This window comes from Rhinolophus sinicus, linkage group LG05, assembly GCF_036562045.2.
Source record: "Rhinolophus sinicus isolate RSC01 linkage group LG05, ASM3656204v1, whole genome shotgun sequence".
Classification (NCBI taxonomy): domain Eukaryota; kingdom Metazoa; phylum Chordata; class Mammalia; order Chiroptera; family Rhinolophidae; genus Rhinolophus; species Rhinolophus sinicus.
The window spans coordinates 17,050,466-17,074,982 of record NC_133755.1 but is presented as its reverse complement, the minus strand read 5'-3'; the positions used below and the strand labels follow the sequence as shown (position 1 = coordinate 17,074,982).

Below are 24,517 nucleotides of genomic sequence, written 5' to 3'. Positions count from 1 at the left end.
AACTTACAAGTATGATGGAATAAAACAGTAAAAAGACATAATTTAAAATACTGCAAGCAAAGAGAGTTAAGTGGTAAGTCAAATGTTCATTAACCAGACCCCATGCCTGAGTGCCTCCTTATTTCCAACCCATTCTGAATGAAATGGGATAATGTGAACAAAAGATGTGAGATAGACAGTGGGAAGCAAATGGTGAGGGAGAACGCGCTTCGCCTCTGCTGGCCAGAGTTAGAAGCTGTGTAGCTGCACCCAGGCTCTCAGCAGAAGCCTACTTATATTAAATGAGTATTATATCGTTCTTACCAAAACCAACTTTTACCTGCAGGTTCGCTACAGTCTACAAAGCTTTCCCACATAACAGATACCACTACATCTGAACTTCTGCAGAATTAACGAGTCCTCAACTGACACGACTGCCTGAATTTAAGTCTTCAGACCTGCGGACTGGAACCAATATGACCCCCTAAAGGCTGCCGACGACAGGATGGGAGGGCCCTGGCCTCCTCCAGTTCACAAAAGCCTGCGCCCAGACCCGCAAGATCAAGTCAGCAGGTCAGATAAATGGGAAAGCCACACGTTTCAAGTTCACCATCGACTGCAAAGTACAAAAGATGTACGAAGTCCAAATCAGAAGAAAACAGTTTAAGACATCACACCAATAGCTAATACGATATACACAGTGCAATGCTCTTAATTCAAATGTTTGCTGAATGAGTCTCATTCAACATCTTTCCATAATTTGACTCAAGATCTGAAAGAAGGTCCTTCAAACTGATGGTATTTTGATTTGAAAAGCTCCACTTTTTACCATATTTGCCGTGAATAATGTGCACTTTTTTGCACAAATTTGTGAGGAAAAAATAAGGATGAGCATTATACATGGGTAGGACTAATTCCACATCTAAATAAAAGTTTTAAGTCTTTTTTTATGCTTATGAGTTAAAAGGGTAACTCTAGAAATCAATAACAATATCCATATGCAAAATAATACCCTGGACTACGATAACCAGTTTTGTTGAATTTACAACAAACTTGCAACAAAAGTAATTTCGGCCAACGGTTCAATGAAATGAAACAAAGAGTGACATACTATTGTCCACAGAGTAAGTGACTCAAACTTGATAAGACACCACAGGGTGAACAGCGCGACATACCTCTTCATACGCTTTAGGCGGGAGCTAGCAACCTAGCTAATATTTTTACAAAAATTATTGGAAAATTAAAACAAGAGACATTTTTTCGCTAAAAGTTTGGCCTAAAAACATGGGTGTGCATTATACATGGGAGTGCATTCTACATGGCAAAATACGGTAAATTCTGAAGTTTTAACTCTAAATCCCTATTTCAGGAGACCAGTAGAAGAAGTATGAAAAGAATGTAGAACTAAGTACAAGAAGGTCAGTTTGGAGAAATGGTTTTTTATGTTTAATAATAGCCGATGAGCTCAAGTATAGCAAGAAAGATCAATATGAGGTTGCAAAAGATAGCAAACAATATACCTAAAGAACACTCTGAACTTTAGCCTTACACCTGAGTATTTTTTAAGGTCACTTATCAGTTGGTATAAAGGAACTTGAAACTGTCTTGTGAATCAACAGGAAGAAAGAATGATTCAAACTTTCTACATACATAAGAAAATAAGTAAAACATAAACTTTTAAAGGTGTTAAACTAGGTTTAGGTTACATGTTAATGCTTGTTAAATATATTTTTATTTTCCATTGCAATGATGTTTTGCTATACCCCAGACTACCTGACCAGGTGGATTATCCACTGCGCAGGCCTACTGTGACTTGCGTGACTCTCCCATCTCCTGGGCCAGACTAAGCTAGTGCCTTGGAGAAATGCTTAAGGACCACAGCCTGAGTTTGGGAGAATCCTTCCACGGCAAAACCTCAGAACCACAAGAGCATTCAGCAGATATCTAATTCTTGCGTGCCTGCCCCTCGTCTATGAGAATAGGTAAAACAGACACCTGGCCTCTTTTTAAATGCCTCTACTTGCAAGGAACCTCACAACTTCCAGAAGCAACCCAATCCAAGGTAAAGCAATTTTTCTATATACTAGCAAAATCTTCTGCTTGCCCTTTATTTTTCTATCCTGTTTTCTTTGGCCTTTATAAAGTTAAGCAGACACGGGTCTAATTTTCCGTCCAAAAAATAGTTCTTCAATTGGCTGAAGATAACTCTCCCTGTCACACCTAAATCTTGTCTTCACCTGGTTAAACATCCCATTCCTTTTGTTGCCCCTCTTTCGCCATCGTTTCAATCTCCTTCATCACCTACGAGTACATTTAGTTCCCTAGACCAGAGATTAGAAGGCTTTTTGAGTAAAGGGCCAGACTGTAAATATTTTAGGCTTTGCAGGCCCTCTGGTCTCTGTCACAAACAGTTTGACAACTTGTGCGCCAGACGATCCAATTTGTTAAACCAACTCAAAAGTCTGATCCAGGGCAAAAGGAGCATCTCAAGTGGGCACCAAGTAGAACGAAACGTGACTATAAACCCCTCTTCCCCAATAACTTATTTCTCTGCTGCTCAACAGATTATGAACTTCCTGCGGCAACAAAATCATACTGCCGACTTACATACAACTTTACAGTCATCTGAACCCCTCAGGCCTTTCTTACACCGACTGCTAAGCCATCCTTCTCCATGCGAATATGAGGTTGACTAGTGGAACCTAAGTGTAAGACTCTACATTTACTGTTTTCACAGTTCATCTTGATAGATTCAACTCATCTTTCTATCTCCTCCAGATCTCTTCAGGTTCAGGCTTGGTTACCCAACGTAACAGCTATGCCTCCCAAAACTCGCAGCATGCAACTCTGTCATGTCAATAATGCCTTCACTTAAAGTCTCTGTAAAAATGCTGATCAAGGAAGAGCTTCTAAACATTTCCCTCAAGATTGCTATTACTACATTTAATCATTTTTATTTGGGTATACAATGCTATACTGTCACATACAGCAATTATTCTATCTTGCCCAGAAGAAAAGATATTCATAAACTCTTACTGAAATCAGAATTACCTTAGCATTTTGTCAAATTAGAAAGTTTCAAAACTTTTTTTTTTTTTTTACTATAGTACAAAAAAATAAAGCAGAATTCATTCTTCATTCATTCATTCAGAAGGACAATAAATATTTCGGATTGAATGCCTATGATTTTGCCAGGCACTAAGCCACTGGGAAGAAAATGGTGAGCAAGACCAAAATGTTTCCTGTGTTCACCAACTCTACAGTCTACTGTGACACAGATGATAAGTGAGAAAACAAGTAATAAAGTTGTGATAAAACTGTGAAGGAAATAAAGAGGGTGCTGTGCATGAGGCGAAGGGGTCAGGGAGCGCCAGAGAAAACCGAGTCTCTAAGGAGGAGAGACCAGAGCTGAGTCCTAACAGAGGAGAAGACAACTATCTATACCATCAACTATCTATAACCAGCAGATTTCCCTTGCTTTGTCTTCTAATCAGTATGAGAATAGGACTCTTACTCTCAAATGATTTTTGATATAAATGATTTTTACTCATCTGAAATATAAACTTTATACCTATAACACATCTTTTAGTTAACTGTGGAAGCCCATAAAATGTGGCTTGAGTACAAGCCAATAATAATTCACAAACTGCAAGTATTCAGATGTAAGCAAAGTCAAAATGACGTTTCTGATTTTTAAAAATTATTTCCAAAATTATTGAGTGCAACATCAACTGTTTTTAGGAGTAAAAAGCAAGGTAGCTATAAGAATCTATGATATAAAAACACCAAATCTAAACTTAAAATGAAATGGGGGCAGGGGGTTCTATTAACCCCAGGATAAAAATCAAGTTTCTTAAAGTGCTTATTAATACAAGACGTCAAGTACTGCACCCACAGAGAACATGACTCAGGAGACAGTGAGCTCTCCTGTCAGTACATACCATCACCTACATCTGCTAGGAATTCAGAGATGGTGGTGAGAGAAGACTGGAGAAGAGCTAGAAAAATGAGACAAGAACAAGCAGGCCAGGAGGACAGACAGGTTTGCTCGCTAGACTTAGTCTGTAATAAACTTGAAGGAGAGATGAGGAGATAAAACAAAAGGACGAGGGCGTTCAATGAAGGAACTTGAAATCCTTGCTGAGGAATCTGGGTACTTAACTTATGATAAACACATGGGAGGTACTGCAGATTCTTAAGTAGGAGAGTGGTGTTTGAGAAAATTTACTTACTCTGCCTGCTGGACTATTTATTATACGTGATTAAATAGAGGAAGAAATCTGAAGTCAAAAACGATCGGTGGGACCCAAGCTAGTCACAGGCTTCTTAGTTACTCTTTCCATCTGTCTATTAAGTTGCCGCCCTTAACTTCCTTCCCTAAAATATACTTTCTCGTGGTATTGCTTCCTGAGCCGTGGGTATGTCCATCTAATGTTATATGCTAGCTAATATTCACAAGTGGGGAAGCACAAATGTCAAGTATTATTTTTTATTTACTTAACACTAACACTGCACTATGTGCCTGGCAGTTTACAACTACTAACTCATTCCATTTTGATAATGATCCTATGAGCCCATTTCACAGATCAGGAAACCTGGTTAGTGAGAATAAGTTACCTGCTCGAGATCACAGAGCTAGTATGTGGGTTCTTTTTAACTTAACATCAGTACCAAAGCTAACTATTTAGTCAAAAGCCTTTTATCTCAATCACAGCTCATAGTAATAAGATGTTCTTAACACTCAACTAGATGTAAGACCAGCACATACAAGCCCACTTCCTTGCCCCTACTAATAATTTAAAACTGGGGGAAGACAAATCAAATCAATTCTTTTTTACTATCTATTGTCCCCATCTGCAAACAGACACAAATCCAATTAAGCATGATACTGAAGGTCTTTATTCTAATGTTTCTGTATCTTATACAAAACACCCAGTAACTGTAAGGCAGAGTTCATATGTCACCCTTAGATTCAAGAGGCAGCAGAGCACGAAGAACGTGGACTCGGAACCCAGGATGCCTGGGTTCAAACCTCAACTTAGGACCTTGAGCAAATTATCTAAACTCTCTGTGTCTCAGTAATGTCGGGGAAATAATAGGACCTCTACCTCACAAGGCACTTGTGAATATTAAATGAGATAATAGATGTAAAGCCTGGCGTATAGTAAATGCTATCTAAATGTTTGCTATCGTTACCATTATTATTATTCAATATTTCCGGTGATATTGCTCTCGCCGTTGCCTTCCCTGAGCTCACTGGGCTCAGCCTGGCCTCACACACCCACCGCTTCCTTGCACCTCTATTAGTATGGTCTTCCGAGTCTCCGTGCCTTAATTCCCATCACTAGAACACCTTTCCCTAACGCTCCCTTATGCACTGGACAAATTCTTGTTCAGCAAAGGTCTTAATATTTAAGCATTACAGCAGGTAGAAAACAAGCCATCATCAGTGAAGTGATATTTCAGAGTGTAGTAAAAGAACCAATTCAAGATGGTTCTTCCAAAATAGCACCTAAAAATGTAACCTTCTCTTCGCCACTAAATATCTCTCCCTCTCCCTCTGCAGAAGTTTCCTATCCAGCCCTTTCACTCCTTCTGAAAGACTCCTCTGTCTCTGCCAGCTGCAAAAATAATTCTGAGACATTTGTAAATCTTTATCTCAGACCACCAAAATGCTTTCCAAGCCCTCCTAATGTACTTACAGATGGGAGAGGCCCCTTCCTCGAATCTATTCAAGGAGACCAAAGCACAAGTAAAGATAAGTTATGCTTGAATTAACTAAGACATCTAGAAAATGCCATAATAAACATATTATACTGCAATCAGCCTGCAATCATAGTAAGTGAAAATCGAAAAATCAAGAATTTCTCATGCTTCTGCTGTGGCTCAAGGAGCAGGAGGAAAGTGGCCTAATCTTTGAACTCGTTACAGAAATAGTCCTTTAACGGAGGGCAATTTATGCAAAAATGATACTTCGTTAGAACAGGAAGTTTTCTTTGTTTTAATTCCAAGTCCACAACCCACACCTTCCCGTGGCCCTGTCCAAGAGTAGTGACCCTCACAAAAGATTACTGTTATCCTGTCAGAATCAGCATCATCTATCATTTGAATTATAATTGTGCTTCTGTAAGGATCAAACTCTCATGAGTTTGGTGACTCATGAGATATGGGTCATACCTCCTCATTGAGCTATCAAGATAGTTAAATTTTTGACTCAACAAAGGTTCGGTGCTACTGCTACCAAGGGTAACTTTTCAAAGTTAATGCTTTATAAAACCTTTACCTCCGTGACTGCCACCTCTCTCCACCCAATCATCCCACCAGAACCTGAGTCATGCCAGACTCCTCCCCATCTTCATCCCCTGGTCCCCACACCACCCCCTCCAGCTACTCAGTCACCTCGCTCTGTCAATTTAAAACCTTAAATCAAGGATCACAAACCCTAATGTCCACAGGGATGAGGCAGGTGCACTGCACTCAGCAGACCTGCATGACGCCTATGGACTGGTCAGGAAACAGCCATCTAGAGAACAGATAACCTTCTTTAATTAAAGAAGACAAGCTCTAGTCACCTTCAAGGGATTCTTGTCAAGAGAAGTTCAGGGCTGATGTTGTCCAATATTCTGGTTTCTCAAGAGAAGTGCAGGTGTGGGCCAAACTGAACATATCTGCTGGCCAAATGCAGGGGGCAGGTTAACCAGCTGTGAGCTGCATCGTTAGAATCCCCAACCCCCCCTCTGAGCCCCACTGCTTAGACTCGGACCTCCCTCACGTCTTACCCAGTTTAATGCAGAGGACCCTAAAAGACCTCCAGCTCACCCTCACCTCCACCACCATGTTTTTTACAAGTCCAGGTGAGCTCCCTAAAATTAAAATCTGATCCTGTTTAAACCTCCTAAGTGCCTCCCCAAAACCTATAGCACTACAGTGTCCCTGAGAACCGCCTGAGGTACTTAACCTGCAGATAACGGCAATCTAACTCATCGGAACCTCCCAAAGTGGGCCGAGGAATCTGCCATTGAAACCCTTTCTCCAGGGGCTTCTGGTGCTAGTCCTTGGACAACAGAAATGCTTGAGCTACAGGGTAAAATCCAGAGTCCTTTACATAAAATCATCCCCCTCTTTCAGGGCCCTGCGCCCTCTCCAGTCTCATCGGCTATTCCACCATTATGCCTGAACATCTAACTTCTTGTGGTTCCCAGAAAATATGCTCTCAGGCCTCCACGCCTTTGCACTGTGTTGCTGTCTTGTTCTCTAAGGGCTTTTCTCCCCTTTACTTGGTAATATCGGGGCCTACTCAGCCTTCCTTTCTAGACTGAGCTCTGTGTCCTCCTCCCTCCCCTCTCTGAGGCCTTCCTCATCTCTCACCCTCACCACCCGGAGCTGCTTCCTTCTCCTCTCCCATAGCACCCAGCACTTAGCTAACTGCATTTATTAACTATGTATAACTATTTCCAAAATAGTTATACACATGTAACTATATGTTTAGTTATATGTACTTGTCCATATGCCACCAAACTGGGCCCCTTGAAGGCAGGAATTTTAGCCTAACTTAGTTTTTGCAGCCTCAATGCTACCCCTGACACAGAATGAGCGCTCAATAAATGCTTACTGAATAAACAAAACCAAACTGTATGAACCAGTTAGGGAGAAGGCCAGATTCTAGTTCTTCAGCATTACCATCAAGACGCACGGTCTCTCTTCACATCCTTAATTGCAACACTAATGAATTCACAATGATCACCATTCCTAAACTCAGGTTGTTATTGACAGCCAAGTTAAATTACCATAATAGCAGAAACAACTCATCATAACAGTATATTCTTGGAACCAAACAAGATTATTTCACAGAACACTTCCTCTCTGAAGCAAAATGATACAATTTGAAACGAGCTGCTACACTATCAATGGAAACTATGCTTTCCCTAGGTCAGATTAGGCAAACCACAATGGAAGTTTCACCCTTAGATAAGTGGGAAAATTCAACTACAAAGATCTGTCCATTAAGTTGCCACCCTTAAATTGCCAGGCCTGCCCAAAGAAAGGATAGGTAGGGGAAGAATAAGCCTCATGGAGGTGAAATCCGTCACTACAATTAATTGTCTGTAACAAGTAACAGAGAACAACCGTAGTTAAACTCCTGCCATTTTCACATTCAAAATACAAAAGTATCCTTCTGACATTCAGGAGACACACAGCTCCTTTTACCATAATTCTACAATGGTTTATATTCTTTTACAGTTTCATTCCTTCAATAAATATATGATGAGTGCCCACTCCATTCATGTGTTGGACCTCGGTCATGGCAAACAAGACACCTACAAGCCATGACCTTGCAGAGCTCATATCCTAAAAGAGAGGGCAGACACTAATTATTTCACAGTTTAATAAAACGGTGGTAACGCAAAAGAGAACACAAGTGTTAAGGGAGCATATAACAGAATCTATCCCATGCTTTCTTCTGTACTGAAAATCAACTGTATTACAGTTTCTCACTACAGAAACCTAATGACCACTCTACGTGTCACCCCTTTCAGCAGTTATTCTGAATAACTGCCAGGTTTCCAACTGTAGCTCTCAGATGTACCTCTAGGGAAGATAAAGAAATTAAACTAGTTTAAAAGTAACTTTGCTATCAGCTGCTTTTATAGTGTCAATTTTTTTCTAAATCTCTTTGCTGTACTATACAGGGTCACATCAGGGATGAAAAAGCTCGTTTGAGTGTTTTGAGTCTTTACTCACTTATGGGTAAAGCTGTTTTAATTCAACAAGCATTTATAAAGTACTGACTGTCACAGACTACACAATGGGAATGTGTGATCTTCAGGAAGGAAAGGTCTCTAGGTGGGATTCACATTCCAGTAAAACTGACCACACATATTTTTCCCTTAGACACCTTCGGATTCTTTTTTTTTTTTTTTTTTTAATTTATTGGGGTGACAATTGTTAGTAAAATTACATAGATTTCAGGTGTACAATTCTGTATTACATCATCTATAAATACCATTGTGTATTCCCCACCCAGAGTCAGTTCTCCTTTCATCACCGTATATTTGAGATTCTTATTTTTTAATACGAACATAGTAATGAGTAAGGAACCCTCTACAAGAAGAAATAAATTTGTGCCCTCCCCTTTTTTAAAAAAGAAGTCTCATTATAACCAAAAGAACATCAACAAACTATATTTTAGTAAACATTGGAGGGTTGCTTAATTGACCTTTGTTTTCCAGGATGATAGGAAATCTCCTGTCAGACACAGGAAGTGAGTCAAATGACAGAAGGGGGGAAAATAGGAACAGAAAAGCACACCCTAATTTCCTGTAAATGAGGACACCTATCTAGTTGGAAATATCAATCTAGAGAAGACTAGTTATAAGGAAAAGTAGACTCGCTATTACAGACACTGCTATAAATGAAACAGCTATTCTATGAACACTTACCCAGAAAGCTAGATCCTAGTAAGGAAGAAAAGTTTCATATGTCAATATTTACAGTGCAAAACAGATAACAGAAAAGGGGTAGAGCTTAAGGCAAAACAGGAGGTTATCTATGTTAATACCCTTTAATGAAAGTGGTAAAGCCCTGGCCTGGGTTACCAAGACTCTGGAACTTCTTTCCACTTACAATTTTAAGACAAGTCAATAGCATCTCAGTTCAAAACGGTATAGCACAACATTACTTGAAAGCAGAGGAATACACCATGTGACATTCTCAGGTCCCTTAGTTTTTCCAATTCCAGTTAGACACAACCCATTATGACTTTTTCAGTTATTCATTCATTCCACAAATGTTTATTGAGTGTCTAGTACGCACAGTAGCACGGTGCTCCGGACACGGTCATCCTAAAGACAAGTCTAACCACTTGGGCATTACCTTCTAGTGGGAGACACACTGAAAATTAATTCTATAAAGAAGCAGAGGGTGCTGAGAGCACAGTTAAGAGGAAAGTGGTAGCTAGGGAACAGCTCTCTGAGGAATTAACATTTAAGACGCGAAGATGAATGTAAATGGGGAATGGAGCTGCCTTCCTGGCAGCCATAACATTACTGAAGATCTGGGGCGGGAAAGGAGGGTTGGAGGGGGAGATGGCTGTTAAGGCCGGGAGGGATGGATAGTGAGTGGCATGACGGGAAGCTGGTGACATACACAAGGACCAGATCACTCAGAACCATGTAGATCATGTTATGAATTTCTGGAGTTCATTCCAAGAGCTATGCGAAGACAGTGGAGGGTTTCAAGTAAGGAAGTGATGTGACCAGATGTTTACGTTTTTAAAGATCATTATGAAACATAAAGAAAGGGCCAGAAGGGCAAAAGTGAATGTGGGTGAGCAACATGTGGGTGGTAGTATTGAATTATAACCCAAAGTATAAGATAAACATGCATGAACTCATACTGATATAAATTAATGACTGAATAAATAAATATACATTGGGAAGAAAAGACAAATCTTTCATGCACAATTCCAAATAAATTATGTATACTCTGCCCTCGAGCAGGCAGAACATAACTCTTCCTCCTTAGGTGTGGGCTGTGCATAGGAACTTCCTCCCAAAGAGAGGAAGTTTCTTCCAACGACAGTAACTTTATGGGGAGAAACCTGACAAATACGACCTCAGCCAAGTGATCAAAGTCAACATCAATGGTACCAAGTCATGTTGACAGCACGTACACTTCATATGATACTATGAGAATGGCATTTATCGCTGTGGCCCTCCTCCCAATAATCCATAACCCTCATCTACTCATGAGACAAACAGACAAATCCCAATTAAGGGACATTCTACAAAATAAAAATACCTGACCAGAACACCTCAAAACTATCGAGGTTAACAAAAACATGAAAACTCTGCGAAATTGTCACAGCCAAGGGGAGACTGACATGATACTAAATGTAATGTTGTGTCCTGGATGAGATCCTGAACAGAAAAACATTAGGTAAAAACTAAGGCAATCTGAACAGAGTATGGGCTTCAGTTAATAATAATGTGTAAATATTGGTTAATTAATTGTGACAAATGTACCATACATTTGTAAGTAAGTAAGTATATACATTGTAAGTAATTAAGTAAGTACATACATGTAAGTAATTACATACATTGTAAATGTAAGATGTAAATAATAGGGGGAAAACTGGGTGTGGAATATATGGGAACTCTGTTCTACCTTCACAGTTTTTCTGTAAATCTATACTAAAATTTTCTAAAACTATTCTAAAACAAAAAGATTACTTGACATACATGTGGAGAGCGTGGTAACGAAACCACTCTTCTAGTTCAGGCTAAAAATGATAGAACGTACCTAGAGCACCTGATGATTCACCGGCTGGTGGGTGGGGTAAGAGGAATCGGGAGTGAAAGCCACACAGGTAGGAGCAAGGATGAAAGGTTACTACCCAGATTTCGCACTTGGACAACTGGATGGATAGAGAACTCATTCGCTGAGAAGGGAGTAATGAAGGTGAACCAGATTTGGAGGAGAAGTGAAGCATTTACTAGAGGCCCATTATGTGCCAGGTGCTTCTCAAATTTTTATAATCATTTTACACGGGAGAGCCCAAAGCCAAACAGTTCGATTTGGGTGTCAGGTTTGGTCTCAGGTTTCTACGCTCTCCAAAACCCGCGCTCTTTCCACTGCACCGTTCCTGCCTGTGTACATTTCCTTCGTCTGGCAGCCCACGCGCCACGAGCTACTCCGGCTGAGGAAGCCTCTTTCCCGGGAGCAGAAGTGGGTGCATGAGCAGTGTGGCCTCAGCAGTCACTCCCTCTCCCGGGCCTCGCCTGCTAAATGCCCATCTCCATCTCTGAAGTTGTATACAAGAGAGGCGGGTAGAAACTTCATTAAAATGAACACAATGAAGACACCATAGATGGGAACTATATCACCTCTCAGGGGAATAATAATAATAATAATAATAATAATAATGTAAAGAAGCGAAGGGAAATCGGGCGCTCCATTCTCACGGAACGGTCTCCGAAGGAAAAGGCGATCCTCCGGGAGGGTGCCGAGCTGGGGGGGCGGGCCTACGGTGCTCCCACGCACCCCGACCCCAAAGCCCCAGGACTCGGCAGGACCCCCCGGAAAAACGCCCGCCAGGGCTGCCCGGAACCACGCGGCACAAGGTGACACGGACCGCGCCAGCTCCTCAGCCGCCTGGGAGAGGCCGGGACCAGGAGGGAGAGGGGTGTCCGCGGGGCCCGCGCTACCTTGTACTTATCAAAGCCGGCCAGCTGCTCCGGGCTCACGTATTCGTAACCAGCCATGACGACCCGAACACCGAGTGCCCCCTCGACAGCAACTATCCACGATGAACGGTGGAAACTCAAGCACCGGCTAGGCAAGGATGGTAGAACTGGGCTAGCAATGTTAAAAGAAGCGAGCTCCGCCCACCGCGCATGCGTACCGGCCACGACCACGCCTCCGCCGCCTAACGCGCAAGCGCAGCCCCGACTCCTCCCCGCCCGCCGTGGGAGGGTCGCTAGCTCGCTCACGCGGCCCGCCCCCTCACGCCGTCGCAATCCAATCAGCGTGAAAAGGGTAACACTAAGTCCCGCCTTTCAGGTCTCTGCGTCGCTTCATTCGCTAGCGTCAAAATTGGTGAGCTGAGGTAAGGCGAGGGGGGCGGTGAAAGGTCAGATGCCTAGGGGGCTTTTTTTTTTTTTCGCCTCTGTTTAAGGGCAACGATTATGTGGCATCTCATCCTTCGTTGAGATTTGGGGCTACCCTTTTAATCTTGAGGGTTAGAGTGATGGCATGCGAACCAGTTAGTTCAGCACTACCTCAGGGAAGAGGGTTTAGTTCCCTCAAGTCGCAAAAGGGCTGGAAAAAGGTCTGTGCTCAGCCGGCTTCCAGCTCCCGGCATGAGCGCTGCACACAGAGCTTAGTAAACATGATTTGACAAGAAAAGCCGGTGGGAGGCTCGCTGAGAGACATTTTGCAGTCGGTAAAGGGGCGTGAAAGGGCACTAGAGACAACCCGCTCAGGTCAGCATTGTTTGTGAACCTTGGACCGCCCCGCCACACTCGGCTCTGTCAAACTCTTCCAGGTTAAGATTGCTAATGTCTCCGGACCAGATAAAAGCAGTGGTCTGAGTCTCTAGGGGTCTTTAAATGCGTTTTAAAGACGTGCGTTTACATTACTGGATCCCAGTTAGTTGTAGAAAGAACACTAGATCAACGGCTAGTGTGTGTCAATCTGTAATAAAATGTAACAACGGTAAAAGTTGCTACCATTTATTAAGCGCCTTGTGTGCGGTAGAAATTTGCATACGTTCCCACCAACTCCCATAACAACACTATGAAGTGGAAAGCATTTTCCCCACTTTGCAAATTAGGAAATCAATTTTCAGAGGACCTAACCTACCCAGGATCATTACAAGGTATCCCTGGATTTTCAAAAGTTCCCATTAGGACATTTCACTTTTAGGAAAAGTCTACATTAGTACAGCAGGTCCTCAAATAATAGCGTTTCATTCATCGTGTTTGGTTATAACAATGAAATGCCACAGGAACTAAACACTTGTTTAGATCAATTAGCCTATGGAAACATTGGTTTCCGTGTAGGTTTCACTTAAAGTCGCAGAACCAGTGGAGGACCCTAAGTGAGGATTTACTGTACTTGTTTTCACTAACTGAAAGAATCCAAGCAGGATTGTCCTTTTTTACAGAGAAAAAAACAAAACAAAAAACGAAAACAGCATTTAGCATTTGTTTTGCAAAAAGCTGTTACAGAGGCAGCATGCACCCCAAGCAGTGAAAATGGCACTGCTTTTACTATTATGTTAGTATTATTTTAGGTTTTATGTGTTCTTTGATATGTTTTGGTTGTTTGGAGAGCCTGGGGGCACTCAAAAATTTTTTCCATATAAATTAATGTTGATTGGTTCTTCACTTTAGGTTATTTTGGCTTATGAAAGTTTTCATAGGAGCACTCTATTTTCGGATAGCAGGAGAAACCTGCAATTCCACTGCTCAGAAACAGTGAACCACCATGAAATGAGGTCTTCAGTATAGAGAGCCATTTCCTAAGGGAACTTCTCCATCTCTCTGGGTTTCTAAATGAAGGGTAGTTATTTTAAAATCTCTTGTGTTCCTTACATTCATTCATTCAACAAATAACACAGATGACATGATACTATATAGAGAGAACCCTAAAGATTCCACAGAAAAAACCATTGGGACTGATAAGTGAATTCAGTAACATAGTAGGACACAAAATTAATATTCAGAAATCAGTTGCATTTTTATACACCAATAATTATCAGAACCATCAGAAAGAGAAATGAAGAAAACAATCTCACTTACAATTGCAACCAAAAAAATAAAATACCGAGGAATAAATTTAACCAAGGAGGTAAACATCTGTACTCAGAAAATTATAAAACATTGAAGAAGATACAAATAAATGGAAGCGTATACTGTGCTCATGGATAGGAAGAATTGACATCGTTAATATGTCCATATTACCCAAAGCAATCTATAGATTCAGTGCAATCCCCATCAAAATACCAATGACATTTCTCACAGAACTAGAACAAATAATCCTAAAATTTATATGGAACCATAAAATACCCTGAATAGCCACAGCAATCTTGAGAAAGAAGAACAAAGCTGGAGGTATCATGCTACCTGATAGCAAACTGTACAAGGCTATAGTAATCAAAACGTCTTGTTATTGGCATAAAAACAGACATATAGATCTATGGAACAGAATAGAGCCCAGAAATAAACCCATACCTGTATGGTTAATTAATCAATGACAAAGGAGGCAAGAATATACAATGGGGTAAAGACAATCTATTAAATGATGTTGGGAAAACTGGACAGATACATGCAAAAAAAATTAAAACTATACCACCTTCTTACTCCATATATAAGAATAAATTCAAAATGGATTAAAGACTTAAATGTAAGACCTGAAACCATAAAATTCCTAGAAGAAACATAGGCAGTAAACTCTGACATTATTCTTAGTAATATTTTTTCTGATATATCTCCTCAGGCTAGGGAAACAAAAGAAAAAATAAACAAAAGAGACTACATCAAACTAAAAAGTATTTGCACAGCAAAGGAGACCATCAACAAAACAAAAAGACAACCTACTGAATGGGAGAAGATATTCACCAATGATACATCCAATAAGAGGTTACTATCCAAAATATGTAAAGAACTCATACAACTCAACACCAAAAAACAATCCAATTTAAAAAATGGGCAGAGGACCTTAATAGACATTTCTTCAAAGAGAACATACAAATGACCAATAGACATATGAAAAGATGCTCAACAAATGTCACTAATCATCAGAGAAATGCAAATTAAAACAGTGTGATATTACTTCACACTTGTCAGGATGGTTATCATCAATAAATCAATGAACAACAGGGGTTGGCAATGTGGAGAGAAGGGAACCCTTGTGTACTGTTGGTAGGATTGCAAATTGGTGCAGCCATGATGGAAAAACAGTATAGAGAGGTTCCTCAAAAAATTAAAAATAGAACTACCTTATGACCCAGCAATTCAACTTCTTGGTATTTATCCAAAGAAATCCAAAGCACTAATTCAAAGGTATACGCTCCCCAGTGTTCATTGCAACATTATTTACAGTAGCCACGATATGGAAGCAACTTAAGTGCCCATCAATAGTCCATTGACTAAAGAAAATGTGGTACATGTCTACAGTGGAATATTCCTTGACCATAAAAAAGAATGAACTCTTATTCTTTGCGACAACATGGATGGACCTAGAGATATTGTGCTAAGTGAAATAAGTCAGACAGAGAAAGACAAATACCATGTGATCTCACTTATATGGGGAATCTAAAGAAGAAAATAAACAAAACAGAAACAGACTCATAGACATAGAGAACAAACCAATGGTTGCCAGATGGGAGGGGTGTGGGCGGCTGGGTGAGAAAAGTGAAGATATTAAGAAATACAAATTGGTAGTTACAAAGTAGTCATGAAGATGTGAAGTATAGCATAGGGAATATAGTCAACAATATAATAACTATTGTCATGCGGGAGACCCTGCTCGCTGCGCCATTTGTCATGCGGGGCGGCCTGCGGGGTCTCTGGTCCCGCTCCCCACATAAGAACACAGGATACGGTGAGGCCAACAAGGAACACCCACTGAGCCATAGGTAGGGGAGCCATACCACCACGGTCTCACTGGAGGCTGGGCCCACCGGACGCCGACCTGCCATCCGCTTTTCCACCAACCGACCGACCGACGACTCTTCTCCACTCTCTCGACTCTGTTCCTCTCTCTCGGCTCTCCTCTTCTGCTCTCTTCGGCTCTGCTCGGCTCCTCGGCAATCCTCGGCAATCCTTCGTAGCCGCAGCAGTTATACCAGCAGCCAATCGGCTAACCGGCCACAGCTGGTGGCCAATCAGCCACAGCCGATGGCCATTCACCACCGGAGCCAGTACCCCTTCACGTGAGGCCGAGAGCCTGTAAACTACTCTCTGGGGCTCTGTCCCCACAACTATGAAGTAGACTAATCAGGGGAATCACTTTTAAATTGTATAAATGTCTAACCATTATACTGTAAACCTAAAATTAATATAAAATAATATTGATTGTGAACTGTAATTGAAAAAAAATACATGCTGGGAGCTCAATATATGCCAAGTGTATTATTATTTCTGCATATGTCTTGTCTCCCGTTCTAAAATGTAAGATTTTCTTTTTTTTTCCTTGTGGGAGTCAAACCAGCAACCTAGTAGTTGAGAGCCCGTGCTCCAACAAACTGACCTATCTGGCACTGGCCCATGTGGGAATCGAACCGGCAGCCTTTGGTGTTAGGAGCATGGAGCTCCAACCACCTGAGCCACCGGGCCAGCCAAAATATAAGATTTTTACAAGATAGTAGATATAATACCTGGTACATGGTAGATGATCAATAAACTTCAGTGTCATTTTCCCATCACTTGCCCTAAGGAAAGGATTTGTGTTGTCAACATAAGAAATGTCCAGACCTGTAGAGAATTTTTATAAAAATTTATCTGAACCCAGTCTGTGACAATTGCTGGGAGCAAGAATTAGAATGCTCTGGAGAAAGATAGTTTTACAGTTTCTTTTATCCATTTGAGATTAAGGAGGGTACATAGGAAGATTAAACGAAGCTGGGAGAAAGCAGGGTGGGGATTGGATTACAGGGTAGGTAAGATTATGTGCTATCTTGAGGGTGGTCAGCTTATTTCAAAGGTGTGTTAACCTAAATGCACAGAAACAATGGACAGAGTTTGTGTAAGGCAAAGATAAACCTTTTACTAAAGTTATATGCCTACCCACCATGACATGCCCCGTTAGGAATTTATGCTCAGTTCACCCTGTGAGGTTACCTTCCATAATACCCCTTTTTCATCCACAGTATCTTATACATCTTAATTTTCCCTGTGTCTCATAGCCCAGTGGCTTGCAAATAATACATGGTCAATATATTCTTTTAAATGAATGAGCAAAGATCTCTTTGATATGCTGTGAAGTGCCTAGCTTTGAGAAGGATATTAGAAATATGATTCTCCCTTTAATTTAAGAAGGAAATTGTCTCTAATGAAAGGAAAACTGTGAAACCACCTCTTTGGACATAAAAGTATTTCCTTTATGCAGGTAATATATTTAAATCCCTTCTATGTACTGATAAGAAAACTAAATTGATATACCTTTGCGCTAAATGCAGAGCTCTTGGACAATCTATTAATCAGACCGAGGCTATTGTCCCAAGTACTAATAATATGTTACAGATTTCCTCTGCTATGTGTTTCTTCTAACCAATACGAATGGGGGGAAAAACTCTTATTATTATGGACAAAAAAAGGGGTTCTACCAATAGTAACCTCACAGGGTGATCTGATCATAAATTCCTAAATGGGCAGATCTTGGTGGGTAGTCATTCCCCAGGCATATAATTGCTTTAGTAAAAGCTTTTTAAGCCAGTCCTGTCCATTGTTTTAGTGCATCTGAGTTAGTTAACACACCTTTAAAATGCCAGAAGTAATACCCTTTAAAGGCATAACCACCCTCAGTTTTGGCTCAAATAAAATCTTATAAAAATTCTTTACAGGTTTGGACATTCTTATGTTGACATTATCAATTTGACATTATCAATTAAATGATTTTTTAATATAAGACCTGTGCTTACTGTCTGAAATATAAACTTCTTACTTGTAAAACATTTTAGTTAATTGTGAAAAGTCATCAAATGTGGCTTGAATACAACCTAATAATAATTCATAAACTGCACGTACATAAGCATGCTCAAATGTAAGCAAACTCAAATGACATTTCTGATTTTTGTAAAATCCTTTTTCTACCTCTCTGATATTTTCTTCAAAAGCATTTTTTTTTTAAAAGAGCAGTTTTTAATTTTGTAAAAGCAGTCACAATATGCTGCCTCTATTCAAGGTTGTAACAAGTTCGATCAATTATATATCAGTCTGAGAACTTCTAAACTGAAACACAACTTAATTATACTTTGGCAGCTGTCACTTACTGGCTGTGTGATCCCAGACAACTCACTTCACTTAATCCCAGTTCTCTTTTTTAAAAAAGAGGACGTTAGACTTAATCTCTATAATACTATTCATCTTGAAAATTTAATTAAAGTATATCATTTAAATTATCTAAGATTAAGTCTGGAAAATGATCACAATTCCTGTCCTACAATACAGTTATGACACAGACCATGTAAAGTGATATGGCTTAACCCTGTGTAATTAAGCCCCTACAAATATATTATTTTTCCAAAATTCCATGAATCCTAAACCTAGGTGAGCTTTACTCTCACCTGGAAAGAAAAAATTGTCAAGAAAACAAATTTGCCTTTGCAACTGAATTAGCTTCTGTCTCCTCTTTCCTGAATTACATTCCAGGAGCCATTTATCCCTGAGGCAGCCCAGAGCTCCCAGGGGCCGCCTCCTACTGGCCTGGTTCTTCCCTTCTGTAGCCCCTGCTGTCTCTTCCTTCTGCAACACAACATTGAGCAGAGTTTGTCATTGCCTTGCTTCCCTTGTCTGTCTCCTTAGCCATTGAAGTTTCTCTCTTCTCCCTCTGGTACACTCAAGATCAGGCTTTGTGCCTTCCAGCATGACAATCATAGAAAATTATTTGTGCCACAAACTATGTTGTCACCTTTGTAAGAAAACCTGAAAAGGGGTGCTTTAATTCCTGGAACTCCTATTCTATGTAGTCTGAAGAAGTGTCAGCTAAATGGATATCTAGAAACTTGGAAGTTAGTTAAGGACAAATATGGTTAGTAACTCCAATATAGTTATTAAAGCCATAAAAATGGGCAAGGTTCCCCAAAGAAGCTTGTAAAAAGATATTGATTTGGTTTTCATTTTAAAATAATAATAATGCCTTATATTCACAAACTCTGTGATTCTTGAAGCAATTTGACATCTCACTAGATCATCCTAACCACCCTGAACCATAGGTCTAATTGTGCAGAATGAGACAACGGAAAATTACAATATCTTGCCCAAAAGTCACCCAGTTTGTTTATGGTAAAACTGGAATAAGAGCACACAGGTCATCAAACTTTCGGTTGAATAATTTTTTCACTGCACCATGGTAAGATGTTAAAAAAAGAAAATTCGCAAGTCAGTCTTTAATCAAGGCGGGAGGGGAAAAAATTAAGAAAGAATTGAACAGTCATTAAGTTGCTTATTGTTTCTTAAAAAATGGGATTCCCTGGCTAGCGTAAACCTTCTCAAGTTGGGTTTTGTCTGCCTGGCTTTTGCTGTATTTTACATTTTTCAAACATAATCCTACTAGGTAAGAATGTATAGAGAACTCTATTTGAGTAGGTCATCAATCAAGTTCTTTCTCACAGCAACGGTCTGTACAATATACTGAGATTCAAAATAAACCAATGCTGCTTTATACGTCCTACTTCCCATGTCACTGGAGGACAACATTGTCTCTGCTGTTCTGTGACTTGTCATCCCACCAGCCTCCCAATGGTTTTCTGGACACTTTGGTGCTCTTAACCTTTGAACACTAACTCATTGGTGTCAGCAGTCATTCAAAACCCAGAGAAACAGTGTACAAGCTCAGAGGGACCCAAGGGGGCCCAGTGTGACATGAGGTCAGACAGGTCTAGTAATTTATTTAGACCCTCTACATCCTTGCCATTATTATTTTGAAGATGAGTGATTAGTTCTCTTTTATAGCCATTTTTTCTGAGCATGACTATTCAAGAAAGGGAGAATTAGTTTGAAAAATTGATCTTGGGCAAAGTTTACATTGGGCAAATTCTTATTTTCAACCTTCTTGAAGTTCTGGTAGTAACCCAACATCGGCATCTTCTGAGCAGCCAGAGAAATGATACCTCTCCTACACTCCCAACCTCCCCCCATTATCACTAGCTAGAATGGAAGCCGAACATACAGCGACTCAAGGAACCCCATTTTTGAGTAGGGATCATTTTTGTCTTTATGAAACACTGAAATCATTGGAGTTGAGATCAATGGTTTTGGTGAAAGAGAAAGGTACTAGCAGAAATAAATCTAAGAGGAGCAAGACAGTAGAAACATTGCTGTGATCCATTTTCCTGGAGGAATCCTTAAAAAACCTGGGGCATGGCGTTGAGACAATTGCCGACATAAATATCAAAACATACAACAGAATAATTGTCAACATAAATATCAAAACATACCAAGGTTTGACAATTAAGTTCCCGATCTTGTTGCAACAATGTTGCTAACCTTTTCTGATATCAAAGGGATTATTCATTATGAATTTATACTAACTGGACAAACAGTTAACCAAGTTTACTATTTGGAAGTGCTGAAAAGGCTGCGTGAAAAAGTTAGGCGACCTGAACTTTTCACCAACAATTCATGGCTCTTGCATCACGACAATGCACCAGCTCACACAGCACTGTCTGTGAGGGAGTTTTCAGCCAGTAAACAAATCACTGTATTGGAACACCCTCCCTACTCACCTGATCTGGCCCCAAATGACTTCTTTCTTTATCTGAAGATAAAGGAAATATTGAAAGGAAGACATTTTGATGACATTCAGGACATCAAGGGCTGATGACAGCTCTGATGGCCATTCCAGAAAAAGTTCCAAAATTGCTTTGAAGGGTGGACTAAGCGCTGGGGTCAGTGCATAGCTTCCCAAGGGGAGAACTTCGAAGGTGACCGTAGTGATATTCACTAATGAAGTATGTGGCACTTTTTCTAGGACAAGTTCGCGAACTTAATTGTCCAACCTGAGCTCGTACATGAGGCTGTGAGATCATCCTCAATATACTCAAGGCTATACAGCCTGCTTGACCGGAACTCCAACAGAAGCTGCTGGCTGTGCTGTTAGGAAACAAGGCATACAAATATGAAACAATGTGTAAACATAGCAACTTTATTATCTCTTCATGTATCCTTGCTGATTATTAGCTGTGTGCCAGTCCAGAGACCATGATAAACCTTGGCAAGACGAAGTTGGATAAAACATGGACCCCAGGCAAGGAGTACTTATTACTGTATTCTATGAATGACCAATACCATCTAATGCCCTGGCTCTTCATAGGTCCTCTCTTTCTCCTTTCCTCCCCTCACTCTTCTCTCCTTTAAAAAAAATTCACTGTTAAAGTGTGAGATATTTTGTCTTGGACAGAGATGTGACTCAAAGACAGCAAATAGTTGGAACTAGAATAAAACTCTCTAAGCAGATTTTGAGATCTCACTGGGGATTGACTCAATTTTTTTGATGAATAATCTAGAAGGTGGGGTACAGAGACAACTCTTTGAATATACTAATAACTTAGTCTTTTATAATGAAATGTCATATCAGTAGGCATAAACTGCAAGAAAACACACTTTAAAAAAGTAAGCTGACGTCAAAGTGATTTATTGCCACGTAACAAATCACTCAACACTTAGTAACCTAAAATAACCCTTCTACTTGCTCATAATTCTGTGGGTCAGCAATTTGGGCTGGGCTTAACTGGGCAGTTCTACTGGTCTTGCTGGTCTTATTATTCCAAGAGGGCCTAAGTAGAAGTTACAAGAACTTTCAAGGCCCAGGCTCAGGAGTCACATAATGTTACTTCTGTTGCACTCTACCAGACAAAGCAAATCACAGGGCCAACCCAGCATCATGGGAAGGAAAACAGATGCCACCTCTTAATGGATGGACTCGCAATGGGGGCTGCACAGAGGATGGGAGGAATTATTGCAGCCATCTTTGCAAACAATCTATCACTTCAGATTAGCGGTGTTAGGTATAAGACAAGGCAGTAAGTTTCATCAGGAAGAGATTTGGAAACCATTGAATTACACTCCGATTGTTTTAAAATCTTCAGAAAAAGAATGGCAAAAACAAACTAAAAGTAAACAATCCTTGTCACAAGGCTTTGTTTGGTCAATGTAAGCTGTCTCTTACTTCCAAAGCTCCCACTCACTCGTCAACCCTCTCCAGGCTGGTTTCCAACCTCACCAGTTCCACTGAAACTGCTGCTTCCACACTCCTCCACTTCATTGCTAAATCAAATGGACACTTTCAGACTTCTTATCTGACTTTTTATCAGTTGTCGCTGCCTGCCATTATTCCCTTGAAACTTCCTCCTGCCTTGATCGCTTTGAATTACTCCTGTCCTTATTCTTCCCTCTCTGACCCCTCCTCCCAACACACACACACACACACACACACACACACACACACACACACACACGATGTCCCAGGAATACACAAGATTATTCATAAATGCTCAATCACTTATAAAGCTTCTATTCCTTTGTTCACGCCTAGCTAACTCCCTCTCAGCCTTCAATAGTCACCTCAAATTACATTTATTCCAAGAAGCCTTTTTTTCGGTCCCAGTCCCTAATCTATTCCAATTCCCCCTTACTAGAGTCAAATTCCATTACTCTGTGCTCCTACGGCATCATGTGTGTACCTCTTTCTCTTGTACTTACATGTTATTAAAGTACCTATTTTCTTGTCTGTCTTACTGGGCTATAAATGCCTTGAGGGCAAGCATCACATCTGTATACCCCTGAACCTAGCATAACCCCTCGTATTCAAAAAGCCCTCAGTAAGTTTTTCTTGAATTAAATTGAATTGTGAGGGAATAAAGAAATATATGTTGGAGAGGATGGCAAAGAAAGAAAAAAGAAAGAATGTTGCTGACAGCAACAAATGTTAAAAAAAAAACTCATTCTATTCATTCATTGACCTAGTAAACCCACTTTGGAAGGATATACTTACAGGAAGTCACCCGAAAAAAAAGTATCTTCGTTGCAAAGATTTATAAGGAGCCATATTTATAACTGCAGAGGGAAAATGCAGGTAATCAAAATGCCCAAATGAAATAAGAGCCCAACCTCTAAACTGTGGTAAATCAATGTGATAAAATATACAGTCATTAAAAAGAAAAATGAGTGGGTACATAAAACATGGGGAAATCTCCAGAATGTAACAAGTGTTGGCAAGGATGGAGAAATTGGAATCCTTAAGCATCGCTGGTTGGATTGTATAGTCTCTGTATGATGCCATTTATATGAAATGTCCAGAATAGACACCACTGTAGAGTCAGAGAGTAGATTAGTAATTGCCAGGGGTGAGGAGGATTGGGAATAACTACCAACAGGTATGGGGATTTTTTCGGGGGGTGATGAAAATGTTCCAGAAATAGATAGTGGTGATGGTTGCACAACATTGTGAATGTACTAAAAACCATTGAAATATATGCTTTAAAATGGTGAATTTTATGTCAAGTGAATTTTATCTCAGTAAAAAAAGCAAAATGGACTATTAGTATTATATTAAAAAGAAAAACACAAAATAACACATACGTACTTCTTACAACCAAAAATGTGTTGATAACCAAGGGAAAGACAGAGAAATATCATGAATTCGGGTGTTTTTAATTTATGAGCTCTTTAGCATTGTAGTTGTTTCACATTTATCACTTTTAAAGGCATATCTACCAGAACACTACAGCAAATTGCACAAAGCTAAAACTGTAGAACTGTAAAGTTCTACAACATAACATAAAACTATGCAGTTGTACTGTTTTATAAAGTAGGAGGGGACAAATCGGTGTTAACAAGGTGGCTGTTTAGGATAACCTGTGTTTTACTAGTGGAGAGATGGTCGTAAGGATGTGATGTGAGCATCAGCTAATTACTCATGTTGGATTTCTCTTTCTGGTTTGGCATGAGAATAGAAATAGGAAAGAAATAGGATAGCTTGAGAAGCAGCCACCCTCTGGAAAGCAGTAGGTAGGCGATTAGCTGAAAGTGAAATAACAGCTTCTCTAGAAAAATTTGAAATAAAGAATGAAGGCATTAAGATAGACTCTAGAGCCCAAATTGCTACAAAGTAATAAGGCTTGCAAATAAGAATATAGGTAAAAGCCCAAAGGAGACTAAAGTAGGATAAAACACTTCCTACAGGTAATTTTTAAAATCCCATCTTTGTACAGGCACAGCCCAAGCACATTTTATATGTGCTAGAAGTAAAGACTTCTGCTTTAGAAAAGAAAGCCTAGGTGTGTATTAGAAGAACTCATTCTCATAAGAGAAGA

General features: G+C 40.1%; 1 protein-coding gene across 1 annotated transcript in view; it reads right to left on the bottom strand.

The window, feature by feature from the left end:
- The window catches only part of SELENOI (selenoprotein I), a 39,348-nt gene extending 26,976 nt beyond the window's left edge, over positions 1–12,372 (bottom strand). The window contains exon 1 of the mRNA XM_019735345.2: positions 12,186–12,372. Coding sequence (XP_019590904.2) covers positions 12,186–12,242 — 57 coding nt within the window. The 5' untranslated portion in view covers positions 12,243–12,372. The remainder of the gene's footprint in view (positions 1–12,185) is intronic.
- Between the last annotated feature and the right edge of the window lie 12,145 nt (positions 12,373–24,517).